The sequence below is a fragment of the Sebastes umbrosus genome, chromosome 2 (genome assembly GCF_015220745.1).
Source record: "Sebastes umbrosus isolate fSebUmb1 chromosome 2, fSebUmb1.pri, whole genome shotgun sequence".
Classification (NCBI taxonomy): Eukaryota; Metazoa; Chordata; class Actinopteri; order Perciformes; family Sebastidae; genus Sebastes; species Sebastes umbrosus.
In genome coordinates this window covers 13,904,991-13,922,914 of record NC_051270.1, presented here as the reverse complement: position 1 = coordinate 13,922,914, position 17,924 = coordinate 13,904,991, and the positions used below count along the sequence as shown (strand labels likewise).

At 38.2% G+C, this 17,924-nt stretch overlaps 1 protein-coding gene and 1 long non-coding RNA gene across 2 annotated transcripts in view; one reads left to right on the top strand and one right to left on the bottom strand.

Annotated features, from left to right (window-relative positions):
* Positions 1 to 14,623, top strand: part of LOC119481255 — a 19,432-nt gene extending 4,809 nt beyond the window's left edge. Inside the window, exons 2-5 of the long non-coding RNA XR_005205150.1 lie at positions 599 to 659; positions 5,982 to 6,112; positions 12,194 to 12,354; positions 13,763 to 14,623. This is a non-coding gene — a long non-coding RNA (uncharacterized LOC119481255). The remainder of the gene's footprint in view (positions 1 to 598; positions 660 to 5,981; positions 6,113 to 12,193; positions 12,355 to 13,762) is intronic.
* gnb5b (guanine nucleotide binding protein (G protein), beta 5b) lies at positions 2,579 to 17,291 on the bottom strand. The gene is made up of 13 exons (XM_037757908.1): positions 17,019 to 17,291; positions 16,230 to 16,380; positions 13,693 to 13,804; positions 12,213 to 12,349; positions 12,005 to 12,046; positions 10,249 to 10,325; positions 9,561 to 9,693; positions 5,977 to 6,120; positions 5,728 to 5,819; positions 5,024 to 5,072; positions 4,123 to 4,219; positions 3,680 to 3,846; positions 2,579 to 3,171 (listed from the first exon to the last, which is right to left on the bottom strand). Exons 2-13 carry the CDS (start codon positions 16,353 to 16,355, stop codon positions 3,160 to 3,162), a joined length of 1,188 nt encoding a protein of 395 aa, XP_037613836.1. The 5' UTR covers positions 16,356 to 16,380; positions 17,019 to 17,291; the 3' UTR covers positions 2,579 to 3,159.
* Between the last annotated feature and the right edge of the window lie 633 nt (positions 17,292 to 17,924).

Sequence of the window (17,924 nt, the reverse complement as noted above, 5' to 3'; positions counted from 1 at the left end):
TTCATATGTCATCATCATTTAACCATCTAAGCTAAATATAGGTCTCAGTTGACTGCTTCTGAGAGCAGACTCGTGATTTTAAGTTTCATTCATTACCAACAGTCCTCTCGCTTTCAATGTGTGACATCAGAGCTTGTAAACTACACACACAGACATCGGTTCAGTGATCAGTATGAGGAAGTGAAATATGCAGAGAGTTTGTAATCAAATTAATGCCAGTCAATGCAGATGGTTCAGGTAGTTTGGTACCTTAATTTGGTTTCTGGTGATATTCTTGGGTATTTCCTATTCCTGTGCAGGGTAAAACCCCTCTGTCCTCACAGCCATCAGTCCCTTTTTTCTTCCCGTCTTCACCAACCTCTCCTCTCTACCTTGGTGTTTCCCTCTAGTTGTTTCCCTCGTTGAATTCCAGAGAAACTTTAATTGAGGCTGGAGTTTTAATATAAAACAATAAATAGATAAAGCAAGATGACAAAAAAAACTACAAATCCCCCCAGATAGCATGGGGAAACAAATTTGATCATCTGAAACCGAGTAGAATTCAGGGTTTCCAGGGAGCTCAGACTCACACAGATATGTTTTTCTTCTTTTTTCACAGTGAAAGTAACGAGGATGCTGCAGTTCTTGTAGAAGAGACTCAACCTCCTGTGCAGTTATTGGTAGGACAGTTTTGTTTTTGGTGCCTTTCACCACAGTTTAGTAATGATATAAAAACAGTTCATGTATATTCCCAACACTCAGGGGATTGTTGTGTGATACGTAAAGTGATGACGTAGATAAGGACAGCTGATCTTTGACCGTATGAAGACGTGTAAGATGGAGAGACCATATGATCAATAATGCTTTGAGGACACACACTTGTACAAACAGTCATGAAAACACAGAGAGATATACCGTATATTCTCCCACTTAGGAGAACAAAATTACATCAAGTGCTGGAAAAATTGAGTTTTATATTGAGGTAATTGTAGGCCTACCAACATTGTATTTTATTTTAAATAATAAAAGTTATACATAAAAGTACATGCGGACTTGATGTTCTAGCCGATTAGACTGTTGTCAGGCTATTAAATAGGCGTCATCAGTAGCTATAAGCACCATAGATGTGGGTCAATAGGGGCCTACTACACCCATTAGTAGGTTTTACCCTCTATTCACATGGTAGATCACCAAAAGAAGGTATAAAAGAACACGACAGCGACCGTAGTAATTATGACATTGCGTAATTGTCCTTGTGTCCGTAGTTATTTAGCCCAAAACACGATTTTTTCCCCTCGACTTAACTGTTTTATTTTGCCTAAACCTAAAGAAGTTGTAGTTTTGTTGCCAAAACCTTTTTTTTTTGCCTGAACCTAAAGTTGTTGTTTTTTATCTAAACCTAAAGTTGTAGTTTTTTGCCTAAACCTAAAGAAGTTGTAGTTTTGTTGCCAAAACCTTTTTTTTTTTTTTTCCTTAACCTAAAGTTGTAGTTTTTTTGCCTAAACCTGAAGACGCCTTTTTGTATGCGTTCAAAACGTGACGTTTCATTCAGTTTTACAACGTGTTAGAACGTGTTGCTTTTAAATTTCACTTTCACTTTTACAACATAGTAGGCATAGTAGGCGTAATGACTCACATCTATGGTGCTTATACAACTGATAACGCCTATTTAATGGCCTGATAACAGTCGAATCGGGTGGATGTTCACTGTGATAGATGACATAACTGAAGTTAGTTATGAGTGTATCATACAGAGATGAATGGAAACCATTGGATGACTGAAATGGTAGAAAAAACAAATCCAAATATGTAAAAAAACACCAGCATGGATTGCAAAATTGTTAGCTGTGATATAACATATATGCAGTAAATAGTATAAAACATGCCAAATGATCCTTCAAAGTTTGAGAATCTCTACCAAACACTGTCCACAGGTGACAATTTAAATTGATTTTTCTAATCTTTAGCACTCGATAGAGATGTGCTCTTCTCCAAGGATATGTATTCTTAAATTATGCAAGGGATTTCTTAGAAAAACAAAACAAAAGCACCACAGGACTTTTCATAGGAAGGACAGCCAGACATTGCGGTTACTATTGTGATGCAGTGCGATGCCCCCTGGTGGCAGACAGTGTAACCAAATAAGTGTTAATCAGTACTCTACATTTTCCCTTGAGCCCATTTAGTTGTCTTTTTGTTGTTGAAAAATCAGGATGACATTTTTTCTTGGGATATCTTACTAAGAATAGTATCTTCCAAACACACACACACACACACAGAATGGTCTGTGAAAGTCAGTCATAAGACCACATTGACAGAATCATCAGGCCTCTCTACATTTACATTTCTCCGATGCTCAGAATGGAAGAAATGCAAATGTCAGCTATTGGGATTGAATCTAGGTCAACCTCGGTGCCACACACAGACTGCAGCCTGTGTGGCACAATCAGTTACAATCAGTGGATATACCAAACATCTATTTGTGTTTTTCTTATGCAGAGACATTTCGGGTCACCTTTATCTGTTCTGGCGCCACCTGCATACCAGGCTTCCAGATAGGTTATCAGAAGGCAGAAGAGAAAAACAAAGCAACAAAAAATACTTAAAATCTGCTTTATTTTTCTCACAAGAAATTAATCTAAGCTGTTGAGGTTTATGTATATTAAAATAAGAAAAATCTGTGCTACATTAAAGTTATCTTCCTTTGGATAATCATGACTATATCTATGGCAGAGTGCCGCTGTAACAGCAATTACAGTGTGTACACCTACAGTATATTTCTCACAGGACAGGTAACAGTGAACTGATGTACATAATTTACAAGATATATCTGTAGGTCTACATGGCAGAACAGACACATGTGGCTCTTTACACTCAGTTATTTCCCACTGCATTAGCATTATCACTTACATAATTATACAAACAGTCATCAAGCTAACAATAACAAAGATTACGAATCGAAACTGTCGCTTCAATGAATACCAACCCTACAGTTATGACTCAATGATATATTCTCATTCAGAAGGGATTTTTTATTTATTTTGTTTTGCTTCTGTGTGTTTGTCACACTGAAGATTTGTATGTACACACAGTAGTGTCGGTTTCAGACAGGGACTTGCAGTCTTGGCAGTCGCATAATGCTGGTGCTGTCGTCACTGGATCACAACTGTGATATCAGCTCTAGGACCAAATCTGCATGAGAGAAGTCATGGTTAAACATAACAGTAGTTACCAGCCCACCAACCATAACACCCTTTTTGTTTTAAAAAAGCAAATGTAAAAAAATAAATGTATTCAAATTGTTAAAATTAGGACATGGTTGGCCACGTTTTTTGTAACCAGACACTTGACTCTCAAATCTTTTAGACTCAGTCACAGGTAAGTAGCCCAACCTAATTTATTAACAATTATCAGATGAATATGATAGTCCAACCAAAGGCAAATGTCTGCTTTTGTACGCGAAAAGCAGACGATAAACTATTTTCTATTCTATGATCCAAGCACATACTGGATTGGCTTGATTAGTTATAATCCTAATCCTAACAAAAAACATCACAATTCAGATGTTAATATTATTAAAAAGCTCAACGTTATTCTCCAAATTCATTTATTAAACACAGATATTGTGATGTGATTGCATGCGTGACAAAATAATGTGAAAAACAAAAAAACAGCGAAGGGAAGGGAAACTCCTGCTCACCCGTAAGGTGTTGTCCCAGGAGGCCGAGCAGAGCGCTGTGCCATCAGGTGACACTCTGACTCTGCTGACGCGGTTCTCATGGCCAAACAGGACAGAGACACGAGTTCCCTTCAAAACGTCCCACGCATTGATGGTGTAGTCATTATACCCAGCGAAAAGCAGGCGACCTGGGGGCGTCAGGAAACGAGAGGGAGAGAAAGTACACGAAAGAGGAAGTGGGGAATTTGGAAGAAAGGGAAGTAGAGACCGACGAAGGATTAGTTGAAATCATGAAATAGAGAACAAATTTTTCCCGGAATAATTAAAAATAGCTTTATTCATATTAAATACTGCATTATTTTCGTGAACTGTTAACTCTCCCTTTAGATGCTGATGAGTAATGCATATTATTCAATACACTATCAATGGTTGATTCAACTTAAAGTGCTTTACAAACTCCTTACCACTCAGAGAGAAGTCCACAGTGGAAGCACCAAATATGATGCTGTCCTTCTGGTAGACGGCTACCTCACGGTCAGCTCGCAGATCATAGAATCGGCACTGAGGGACAACAATAAACATGAAACAACACAGATACAGACAGGACACACAATGGTCATTTGACAACAGTAGTTTTCGTGTACTTGATGACGTATTTTTGTAGGCCAGTCAGGAAGTTAGCATCACTCAGGTTCCCATGACAAAAAGCCAATGGGATTTTTCCTTTGGATTATTGCAGAAAATAAACTCTGTGACAAACAGAGTTTTGTTCAGCAAGATAATCTCCACAAATGAACACAATTTTTATGAACCACCTTTAATTAAGCCACATAAAGGCTTCAAAATTCATGAGATTCATGTGATATTTACTGACATATTTTATGTCATAGAACAAAATGTTAAAATCTCTTAAGCTTGTGTTAACCACAGACCTTATTTCAGGCATCTAACTAAACACCCATTGACTTCCAGACGAGAGAACCGGAAGTGCTAAAATTACAAATTTCTGGGTTTTAGGACTCACTCCTGCACCACTCTATTACAGTCTATCATAACAACAGGGTCAGGATTAGTAATAAGCTTGTCAGCACACATCTCTGATATTTGTATGTACTTGTTTCTGTTGATGTGTTATTCTGTTAGAGGTAGCCTACAAGTACCACAATGTGACACTGAGATCACGGAGTTCACCCCGTCATCAAATTACGACAAGAAAGCGATTCAGAGTGAGTCCAATAAATCAATTGCCTTTCTAAACATGCACTGAGGACGTCAATTTAAACAATCTTGCACAGGAGACATATTGACACGACCAGCAGACACACCACAACAAACTGATAAGCAGGGTCATATGACGTGACTCACTGTGGAATCGTCTGAAGCAGAAGCAAATGCATCTCCACTGGGGTAGTACCTGTACACAAATGACCGAGGGTTAGTGCTGCACCAGCAAGTTTACTATATGAAAGAAACCTGATTAATCATTTTAAGTAAGTGAGTAATTCTGCTGCTTGAACTGCATCACAGGGCTGAAACTTGATCTCGGTCTCCTCAATGTAAAACAAAAACGAATAACGTGGCTGATGCTGATTTATGTTCCGTGTTTTGGTACATTTGGCTAAAATAACTCAATAGTTGGTCTCAATAAAAATATTTTTCCACAAACCTAGATAACTGGAAAGCTAGATTTGAAAGTTATTTTATACTTTTAGCTGAGTATTCAACCTAAGGGGTTTCAAAGTTTTACCAAATTTAAAATATGATTTACGATAAGGGCACTACAGTCTCTCATTCATTAAAGACAAAGAATTAAAGGGTAGCAGAGTGCATCAGATGTCTTCTATGACATTGAGCATGTGTGCAGACACACACATGTAGGTAAAATGCCTTAGTTCATTCTGGATTTTGATCATCTAGGGTGGAATTATATCATTTAGGTCTCTATTTGTAATAGTAGTAGCAGAAGTGTGACAACAGTTTTATGTCATATCTATCTCATCTCAAACTTACTTAATAAGAAAGACACTGTGATACTTTTGTTTTATTTTTTATCAAAGAGCTGTACTCACTTTACACAGTTGATGTCGGACTCATGGCTCTCAAAAGACTGAACGTTCTGTCCAGAGCGCATGTCCCACACGTTGGCCTTCTTATCACAGCCCTGATAACACACACACAGAAATAAAATATTGTTGCTGTTCTGTAAAAATACAGTTTCTTCAAAATGTCAGTTTCATAAATAAGGCTGAATCCAAAGAGGACCATCAAATATAGGGTTTTGTCATGAATCATAAACACACACTATCTGTCTCTCTCACCCCAGAGACAAATGTGTTTCCAGTTTCAGATGGGGCGAGGTCCAGGGACAAGACATCAGCTGTGTGACCATGGAAACTCTGAAGCAGCTGCCCGCTCTCCACATCCCACAAGGCACATGTGCCATCACCGCTGGAGGTCAGGATCTAACGGACACATACACATGCACAAAAACACCCACACACAATATGAAAACATGAAGCTTACTTTATTCCAAAGTATTTTGGAGCAAGGGTAAGACATAAACTTTATCTCATTGTGGAGAATTTGTTCTCTCTTTGAAAGCACCGTAGGATGACTTACTTAGGGAAGTGTGGAGTAAAAACTGAGCAAACACTGGCAGCGAAACATACACTGTCGGAAGGACAGGAGGAAGTGACGTCACAGAGGTACTTTGTTGGGTGAAGATGGGTAATTTCTGTATTCTGTTGGAAACTCCAAGATGTATGGGCTGAAGGGTGAAACTAGGCTGAATTGGGTTTAATATAGACTTTTTTTCATTACATTTTTCGACATACTATAACTTTTTTTTCATGACATTTTTTGACATACTATACTATGACTATATTTCATGATGATTTTCAACATATACTATGACTGTTTTTGGTGAAATTTTTCGAAATGCCATATTATGATTTTTTTTCATGAAATCTTTCTACATACTACACTGTGACTTTTTTCATGAAATATTTTGACATGCTATAATCTGACTTTTTTTCATTAAATTTTACGACATGCCATATTATGATTTTTTTTCATGAAATCTTTCTACATACTACACTATGACTTATTTTTCACGAAATCTTTCGACATGCTATACTATGACTATATTTCATGAACTTTGTCGACATACTATACTGTGATGTTTTATCATCAAATTTTTCGACATACTATACTGTGACTTTGTTTCGTGAAACCTTTCAACATACTATACAATGACTTTTTTTCATGAAATGTTTCAACATGCTATACTATGACATTTATCTTTCATGACATTTTTCGACATGGTATACTATGACTTTTCTCATGTTATCTTTTGACATACTATACTATGACTATATTTCATGATAATTTTCAACATATTATACTATGATTTTTTTTTCATGAAATCTTTTAACATACTATACTATGACTTTTCTTCATGAAATTCTTTGACATACTATACTCTGACTTTTTTTCATTAAATTTTACGACATGCTATACTTTGACTTATTTTTCATGAAATCTCTTGACATACTATACTATGATTATATTTCATGAACTTTGTCGACATGCTATACTATGACTTTTTTTCATGACATATATTACTCTTTCAACATACTATTCTATGACTTTTATCACTCTTGAGAAGTAACAGCATTTATTTTGTTGCAAACACCTACACAATGCATATTAAATGTTGGTTATTCGTTTTCTACTTTATATATGACTTTGGCTAATGACTTTGCTTTCCTTCCTCAATTTTAACACTTTAAACTGAGAATTGAAAGAGCCAAAAATAAATCAGAAATTATTGACTTGATGGAATAATATTTCCAGGGGAAAAGTCTAGTGCCGGACATTTGATCATTTTGACCTCACTGGTGGCTTAAAAGAAACAGAACAGCGTCATCAACATCCGCTTTCACTACTTCCTCACTCTCACTACGCATCATGTATTCACAAACAAACAAGCACACAAAATACCAAAATGTCAGCGATTCCTCTGATGAAAACAGATTATGGGCACTTAGAGACACATGCAGACATCAGAGATCCCTGCTGGTTGGTGGATTAGAGAGCTCCTGCTGGATGACCTCAGGCACAAAAACACACCACATCCTGCCTGCACTGAGATGTAGCTCCAGTGTCAACATGAATGCAATTATCAGTAAGCCACAATTACTGACACACACATACACAGATGGGAACTTCACTGATCAAACAGAGAGCCTTTGCATCAGTCTGATTTTGCTTACCACCACCTGCATGTTACCATATATGAAATACTTGCAAGGGGCTCATTAAATTACACAGTAATCCCACATGTAAATGTCTCTAATGAGAAAGCCTCACTCACTCAACTGCAACAGCAGATCTTATATATCAAAACTCACCAGCTGAAAGCCAGTGCACTACTTAAATGTTATTCTCAGTTGGACAGACACACACACACAGATACAACAACACAAACAGTATTCGATTTCATCTCTTTTTAAGGTGTATTGGTGTTGGATGTGTTGTTTAAGCTACTGGATGCCTACATTTCCTTCAGGATCAATAAGGTATCTATCTATCTATCTAACTCTCCTGTTAGAAGATTTTAAAGCTGCTTGAAAACATGGAACCAGCCTTTCAAAAAAAAGTGTATAGTGAACACACTTTCTGAGCCCTCAATGTAGTCCACGGCCATGGCCTATTTTAATGGTATAATATAAAGGCTGTGAGCGTTACAGTGTGCTCATGTGTATGCGTGTGTCTTTGTGTGTGAGAAGCAGCGTGAGAGAGAAAGTCAGGAAGAACACATGCATGTGCGTGTCTATGTGTTAAATGTTCTGCCCTCAGGTCGGTGTGCTCCTCTCTTTCCTAGATAACGGCCTCTTCCCTAGATAAAGACCCCTCAGTGTCTATTAATACACCCAGGATAGAGGGCCATCACCCTCCCCAGTCTCTTTTCTGCCCCCCTTTCCTAAGCCCCACCATCCATCACCCTGTCCTCTGTCACTGTGCTCCTTTGCCTTGCTGAGAGCCAGAGGTATACATTATTAAAGCCCAATATCGCAGACCATTTCCTTCATGTTCTCCTGTTGAAGATGTCCCCTACGTTCCCTCTGTCTTGTTGGGGAGAAGAAAGTAACAGTCAAAAGACTAGTTAATGGCTGACTCATAAAACCTACATTAGATAAAGTTCCCTGAGGCAAATTTGTGATTTGTGATTTTGGGTTATACAAATAAAATTGACTTGACATAGACTATAATACATCAGTGCAAAAAATAATAATGATGCAACAAAATAACAATCCTAAAATATAGTATTTTGAATAAATGTATAAAATCTATAGCAATAATAATATATATTTGCCATCATCTCGGGTTAAAATCCCGGACGAGCTCTTCCCACCACAATACTGGTACTTGTCTCTTGCTAGTTAATGTTAACGGGACCATGAGGTTCTATTAGCTTTAACATGATGTTGGTGGTTTAACAGCTGAAGTCTGTTAATTGTAGAGATTGTAAATTGCGAAAAGAGCATGTCAGGGCAAAATGTGGTAAATGTAAAGAGTAGATATACTCCATATATTCACAGGAAATTGACAAGATAGACCAGCTATGGCAAGCATTCATTTAAAATTGCAACACCGTGAACAGTAGTCTTCACCTCATGGCAGACCCCTAGCTGGACCAAGTCCTCTCCAAGCTCCACCAAACACCACCAAACCCTTCAGGTTCAGATCCTACCATAACTCTCAGATTCAAGTCAATGTTAACTCTTTTATCCACAAAAAAAAAAAAAAAACGTGCATCATTTCAGAATGTATTCTGAAAGTTTCATCTATAAAACGCTCTTATTTCCAGTTTCTCACAGGTTATTGAACTGGTGCTCACCTGCATGTCAGAGCTGGTGAAGGTGCATCCTGATACATAGTTGGTGTGCATGGCAACAGACTTCTTCTTTGCAGCCAAGTTCTCGTTTTTGTCCAGTGACAGCGGGAACACTGAGCACTTGTTATCCAATCCGCTTTTGAAGGAGATAGAAACACAAAAGGTTAAATGATGGTTCACTTCGTTTAAGATGAAATAGTAGACAATTATTACTCAGGGTTTAGGGTATGGATATAGCCTTATTGATCCAGGCTGACAGAGAAATGATGACTGAGTGTAGTGAATTAACATTTCTTCCATTATGTGTAAGATTCAGTATATTGAATAAATCATATTCCCAGTAGGACCTAATTTAGTGCCACTGAGCAATAGCAGTAGCAGTCACCAAACATACACAATTGAAGTAGCCATTGTACACAAAATGAGGATCTATTATACAGTATTTCTTTTTAAATATAACTACATGAGTGTGACGTTCTTAAAAAAAAGCAATAAGGGTCAGTTGAATTATTGACATATAAGATAAAATCTCTAGAACATATTTCTCTTTCATAACAGTAATAACTTTGTATTAAAACAATTCCAAATATATGATTTCACTTAACAGTTTTGTAGTGGATTTTTTTGATTATTGGAAAGGGTAGCGGTTTATTAAATCTAAGCAATAAAAAGAGAAATTCTCTTTACTTACCCACATGCCACAGCACAACCTGAGGGGGCATAAGCACACGCCATAACCCATGTACACGGCAGGGTTACCCCATGTTCCTAACACACACAGAAAACACACACACACATGCATGCAAAAGGGAGAAAAAACATGAATAGGGTGTTTGTGGTAATTCATTACTGGTTAAGAAGACACATTCTCTTTAATTAGTAGAAAACAGCTATTCTCTTACACATACACACAGACAGCCACACATACACAGACAGCTGCAGTAAACCAGTATTAATAGGGATTATGTTCAGAGCGGTTATTTCTGCTCCATCAAGTGACATGATGGTCAGACGAGGCTGAATCCTGGCTGCCATTTAAGTGCACTCAGGCACACACAGTCATCACAAGGGACAGATGGATAGATAATCTTTAAACGCATATTTCCATGTGTCTCAGAGGAGTATGGCAGCAGAGGATGACAACCCCCATCCCTCCCACTCAACACTAGCACTTATGGTGAAGAGAACATGAGCACCTGCATTCAAAGGGAAAAACTAGAGAAGTAGGTTCAATTGGTCAACCAAGCTCATGAAAGTTAAAGTCTCATTCATTTTTTTTCCACAGACAGTTTTGTGTGACTGTGATTGTATCTAGATATGATTTAACCTGATAACATTTACAGCGAGCCGGTCATTGTTGTGAAAGAATCCCCAACTGGGCGATGCTAGTCTCTCATCGCCCTGAAGGGGATTCTTTCACAACAATGACCGGCTAGCTGTACATTATCCCGCTTATTACACGGCTACTTACTTAAGAAATCAATATTTTGACACAAAAACGGTCGGCCACAGAGTCCGAGATCAGAGCTGTGCCCATAGCAACGGTCTGCTATACATAACAACAGTGTTATAAAGAAATTACAGACTGCAGAACGCCGTGATTGACCAATCACAATCGAGTATTCAACACAGCCGTGTAATAATATGCATGATCTGATTGAGATCTGATCGCTCTGTCCGGCTCGAACAACTGGACGTCACATCCTTTCTCTCCTTTCACATACTTGTTGTATGTGGGTTGTAAACGCAATTGCATTTACACTTGTGTTGAATGTGGTCACAATGCGTCCCTGATCACCTCCGGAGGTGGTCCGGCTGATCTGATCACAATCCTAACTCAAAGCGTTTCGGGTGCATTTACACCTTTACTTTCACGTGGTTAAACACTATCCGATTGCAATCCGATCGACCAAAACGCATTTTAATGCAAGGTGTAAAGGGTTAGGTTGTAGGACTTGTTGAATTACTTTATTGTTGGACTATAGATCAATTACCAACTCTGAACTCTTCTCCATGTTTGCTAAGTCTCATGGGTATTGTAGTATTTAGAACCTTTTGACGTATTAAACTAGTGGAGAATTTATTTCCTTAGACATGAAGGTAAAACATTATCAAAGGATGGCAATAGTATCTTGAAATCATTCAATATGTTTGTGTGTTTCTGAGTATTGAGGTTATAATTAAAACTTTTAAATACAAATTTACAACATATCCTAAAATTTCTCCTCTATTTGGCCCCTGTCATAAAAGTAAAACCCAAATAGGAATATCAAAAATCAGAACTTTAATTTTCTGTACATTTGAGCCCTTAATTCATGTCCAAAAATGTGTTCTTTTCTTCTTCAAAAGAATCTAAAGCTGTTTATATTCAGCCCTTAATTATTATTCATATTAATTAACACAATCTCTTACATATGCACAAAAGCACCACACAGACATCTACTCACCTTATTAAGAGTGAATGCATCCCAGACAATCACTTTGCCATCCTAGATAAGAAAAGAAAAATATGCATTACAAAAAAAAGCCCATATATTATATGGTTACACAGCGTAAAATTAACATTGTACCATATTAGACAGTACTGCACTATATTTCTCTTAATATACATTTGTATGTGTCCATGTTACCTGCAGGTATACAGTATAGGCCTACCTGTGAAGAGCTGACTAGACGACGTTTGTCTTTGCACCAGTCCATACACAGCACCTTGTTGCTATGACCCTTCAGCACACGTCTGGTCTTTATGGAGAGAGCACCCAACACCTCAATCTTCTCAGCCACCTGGTTCACTGAGGTACCAACATACACACGCACACACACATGCACGCACGCGTGCACACACACACACACACACACACACACACACACACACACACGCAAAATTCAGTTAGTTTTGTAAGGTTTTTGAGAAATTTTGACGGTCAGCAGCAGTGGAAGAACTACTCAGATCCTTTACTTAAGTAAAAGAAGGAATACCTCAATGTAAAAATACTCCGTTACAAGTAAAAGTGCCTCATTCAAAATCTTACTTATAAGTAAAAGTACAGAAATATTATCTGCAAATTGCACCAAAGTATCAATAGTAAAAGTACTTCAAATGCAGCAGAACGATGCCTGTTTGTGCTATATCATTATATAAGATATAGTTGGATTATTATTAAAGATGCCTAAACATAGAGTGTAATCAGCATTTAATTTCTAGCTAGTCAAGTTGGAGCTGATTTTAAAGGTCCCATATTATAAAAAAGTGAGATTTTCATGTTTTTTTATTATAAAGCAGGCTTAAGTCCTATATAAATACTGTGAAAGTATCGAAACACTCAATCCACAGGGAAATACAAACAGCCCGTATTCAGAAACTCTGAATTTAAAACAAGCTGTCAGGATTTCTGCCCATTCGTGATGTCACAAATATACAATATTTAGACCCTTGACATAATTTTAAACGTAAACATTCTAAATGTGTCCCAGTTTATTCCTGGTTGCAGTGTATGTGATGTCATCAGCTGACAGGAAGTACACATGGACCCAAGCTGTTGCCTAGCAACGCTATTCTGTTGCAATTCCATCAAAATAAGCTAAAACGGAGTGTTTCAGACCGAGAGTAAAATACAGGCATATTCAGGCTGACAGTATGAGGAAAATAACGTTGTTTTTTTTAACATTACAGCATGTAAACATGCTCTAGTAGAAACACAAAATACAAGAATGAACCTGAAAATGAGCACGATATGGGACCTTTAATGCATTTTATACACCTTCGGGCAGGTTAATCTTTAACAATTCATCATATTTTAGTTTTTTTTAATGTAAAAAATGTTATTTTGCAAAGTTACTAGTAACTGTCAGATAAATGTATGCTAGTAGAGCAGAAAGTGCAAGAATATTTCACTCTGAAATGAAGAAAAGTAAAAAGTAGCAGAAAATGTAAACACTCAAGTGAAAGCACAAGTAGCCTGCTGTACCTTACCTACAGTTTATAAAGGTAGCCTACTGAGCTGGTTATACATGCCACCACAGACTGGAGGCAGTGGGACTCACAGAAGATATTATGCACAATCTCATCATCTTCAATAAACACACACAGAACATGTTAACTGTAGTTGTTTCTAGTTGTTTAGTTGTCACTTACACTCTATGTCGTTGAGCTTCCCTCTCTCCTCCTCCAGCTTCTTCTTCAGATTGTCGCTCTCTCTCTTCAGGCTCGCCACGGATTCCCCTGCTGTGAGCCCCTGACAAGCCATCTTTAGAGAGGAAAACAACAACAACAACAACACACTCAGAGAAGGAGAGAAACGAGGGGAGAAATGATGCGAGAGGAGGACGAGCGCGACAGTGATGCTGCGCCGCGCGTGTCACTCTCATCTCGTGCTCTGCTTCAGTGTGTCATCCCCCCCGCCCCCCTACTCCATCCTCCACATTTAAACAGGCACCACAGACATTTACACACTGCTAGTCCTACAGTATAAATTCACATAGTTCAATTAGTGTAGGAGAGTTCATTTTAAAAAAAAAAAAAAAAAAAAACTCTAATACTAGGACCACAATTTAAAGCTTAAGTAGGCAGAATATTTTTGGCATCATTGGGCAAAAATGCCATAATTACCTTTCAGCATATTGTAATTCAAGTGTTCTGAGAGAAAACTAGACTTCTGCACCTCCTCATGGCTCTGTTTTCAGACTTTAGATAATCTAGCCAGTGACAGATTTCGGCCAATCACAGGTCATTTCAGAGAGAGAGAGAGCGTTCCTATTGGCTGTGCTCCAGCTGGTGGGCGGTGCTTGGTATTTTCTCAACTGGTCTCATGCAAGCCCCCAGGGAGTGTGCAGGTCAATGATCCGGACTTTCGTAGTGGCCAAATGGCGGTACTGCAACCTCCGTGTCAGTCCCGTGATGCCGTTGGGCCCAAAAAGACTTTTTCCCATAGACTTACATTGGGAATGAGACGTCTGTAACTCAGCGGATAATTTTTTTTTAGATGAATCAACTTCCCAGTACGAACACTGTAATAGCCCTTATTCAAAAGATTAAGTTTGTTTAATGTTTAAAGTTGTAAAATGCACTAATAGCTGAATCCAGAGTTATTTCCCTTCCTCCGTTCATGTGAGTGAGACCCAGACCGAGGCTGGAGCGCAAGCCGTGACGACGGCGTGACGTTGGGACCCTGTGACTGAGTCATGTGACCGAGCGGACGCTGCTGCGCATGTCCCCGTTGCCCAAGATCCGCCAAGATACGGGTACTTTTCCAGACAGAAGTCGAGCCATTTAGGCTTCATGCGCCAATAAGCAACTCTCATAGGAATGACCGGGGACCCGCCTCCAACGCTGTATCCAGTTCTTTTAATACATCCATGGTCTCCAGGTAACAAACATTCTCATTTTACAGCTAAACCGTACTCTAGAAGATGTTCCTGAAAACATTTTATGGGAGAAATAGGCCTTACAGTAACAGAATATTGATTCATATTTGATCAGCACTGCCTAGTTTGACCGTTTGATCCGAGTTCACAAGAGATTGACAGCTGCTCAGAGACGGCAAGGCTCCAGCTCGGCTCTGATTGGTTGTTTTCCTCCGGTCTGTGAAATCTTGCAGATGCCATTAGGAGCACCGGAGGACACAGAGGCACAAGATTTTTTTTCCAGATTGCCTGTCTCATGCACTACTGCCAGGATATAGTGTATATATATATTATATAGTTTTATAAAAATAACTTTTTTTTTAATCATATTTGCTCCATTTCTACCTACTGCTGCTAAGTTCTGCTGCAGCTGATAGAGCCCACTGCTGCATTTATTTAAATGTAGCACTTATACTGTTTTCATTTTTACAGCTTACAGCTTTGTGATAGGCACCTTAATATCGAGTAAAACATTAAAGACAAGACATTAATGAGATTAAATGTTAGCTCAGTAATGACACTACAGCATTAACCAGTGTTTGCATAAAGCATATTTAAAGCTGATTTTGCCCAAGGGATCATTAATTAAATTAAATCTAAAAGACATTTGACAGAGGACACACTGTAAAATAGTTTTCTGTGTTGTTTTAATCACAATTTTACTAGTTTACTTCACTTTATTATACCTTTCTTGCAAAAAGAGTTTTACTTAGACACACTTAAACCCTCCAATCAAATTCTTTTAGGATAGTTACTGGTGTCCAGTGAGCTGTTGACAAAGAGGAGGGGGTTCAGTGGCATGCATCTCTCTCTTCAGGGTCCTCATGACTTCCTGTGTGTGTGTGTGTGTGAGTGTGTGTGTGTGTTTAAGCTACATTAGTACAGTTGCATGTCAAAAGGTGCTGCTGAGTGGTGTGTCCTAGGTTAAACAGATGTTGCACAAAGTGTTAGTGTGATCCTCCTCAAACTAAAGATACCCTTCATATGTAGAAGCTTGGCAGCTGCCTCACAGATTGCTGTTATCATCAAATATGTTCATAGATAAACGTAAGAGTCAGAGACGCCTGTAACTTCAGGGCAACAGGGTTGAAACAGTTCGCCGACCTTAATGAGTTTGTAGGGATTCAGTCTCTCTTATTAGATCTACACTACATCCACTCAATTTAAATGTATGAGCATAATTTTCAGATACTGCAAACATTGCCACAGTTCCCAATGAAAGCAATGTGGCATGCTGTTTAGTGATGAGAAACAGAGGAAAAAACATACCAGTTCCACACAGAAGGAGCAGTAGTTGATGGCCTCGCTCTTAATGTAGATGTTCATAAGAGGACTGGCTTTCGAACAGCTGTCGCAGGGGCCAAAAGTGGCCGCCACGAACGTCTGGTCACACATGGCTGCAGATGATCACCAACACGCCCTGTGGGGAGACACAGACACAAACATAAAGGTTCATTCAATCAGCTGGAATACAGGCTGTTGGACATGTTTTGGTTTATTGAGGCTCTTTTGATTTCTGTATCGTGTTGTGACCACTTGGCCTGCATGTGTGTGTGTGTGTGTGTTAGTAGATAAGTAGTTGGTAATCTACTCCAGCCTGATCCTTCTCTGAGCTGCAGAGGAAAGGAGTGTAGCACAGCTATTCTGGGAACTGCACACAGTATAACACAGTACAAACCAAACTACCATTGAATATGATCTTTTTAAAATCATAAATCTTCATTTCATCACTAGTCAACATATGCACTGTGCCGTAATTTGAAGCAGTTACTTGTCTTCGAATTGTGATTTTTTTTTTCAATAACAACATCTTGTAAAACACAATAACTTCATAACATACTGAGGTGTTGTTTCCTTCACTTTGTTATATTACATTTTGTAACACCTTAGCAGAGACTGTAAAGTTTTACCACTGACAAACTCCATCCAGGCCGGTATCACAAGTTATAAACTCTACACTCTCTACTGCACAACAAATTCATAACACTGAACCAACATGTAAACACACAAACATCATTATTTCCACAAATAGCAGCCATGTCAATGATAAAATCTTACCTCACAAGAAGATGTTTTCTCCCGCTCTGTACAGCAGGTATTTGTCTCTGGAGAAGTAAGTTGAGTTTTTCCAGTGAAGAGGATTGTCAGTGAGGGAACAGTAATCTTCTTAGCAAAGAGTTTAAGCTGTGACTCCTCTCTGCTCCATATACGTTCCTGCAGCATTATACCGACAAGGCCTGGAAAAGTTACATTTACAGCCTAATCCAGACCACATTATAGATTTAATATTTAGAAATCCCTTAAACTGTATGATGCAACATCACATTACATCGCCTCCTTGTTGTGATATAAACTAAAAAAAACATTACTTTGTGAAATCTGATTTAAAAGGTGCCATTTTATCCGTGATATGAAACAACCATGACATCTTTTTTTAACCTTTTTGTGAACAATGTTTAATCAGATTTGTGTAATCCCATCGAATGTAATCTATTACATATAGCTCTGATTACCTGCAGTCTTCAGGTCTTGTGCGGTCACTGAAAGAAGAAGAAATTATACAATTTGAAGGGAAAATAATCAACATGCAGCTTCTCCAACACTGCAGATTCAATTTTTTGAAAGGTATTATTGATAACATTTTTATTTAGATGAATATATATATATATTTTTAAATAATACATCCAGAGAGCTTTTAGAAAGGTGCCAAATAAAAGTATGTTTTTTTTTTGAAAAACATTATTATGATTGTGAATTAATAAAAGAAATGTTGGTGGGTCCAAAATTAATGTTTTGTTTATCTCTCTGGAAGATGTCCAACGTTTGATTCCCACTTCTAACGAGGCTTGTGAGCCAATAGTATAACAACGTTGGTATCATGTGGTATCTCCGGGTCATCAGTTAGTGTGGAAAAGATGAATAAATAGCGGAGATTGATGGTAAGTGTCTGGCAACGACTTGTTG

What these genes read in the sequence shown, in the direction of transcription:
- gnb5b (XM_037757908.1), bottom strand. Translation starts at nt 16,355, where the DNA reads ATGTGTGACCAGACGTTCGTGGCGGCCACTTTTGGCCCCTGCGACAGC. An exon ending in GTCTAGTCAGCTCTTCACAG is followed by an intron (nt 12,047 to 12,212) that starts GTAGGCCTATAC and finishes TTTCTTATCTAG; the next exon opens with GATGGCAAAGTGATTGTCTG. An exon ending in TCCGACATCAACTGTGTAAA is followed by an intron (nt 5,073 to 5,727) that starts GTGAGTACAGCT and finishes ATTTGTGTACAG; the next exon opens with GTACTACCCCAGTGGAGATG.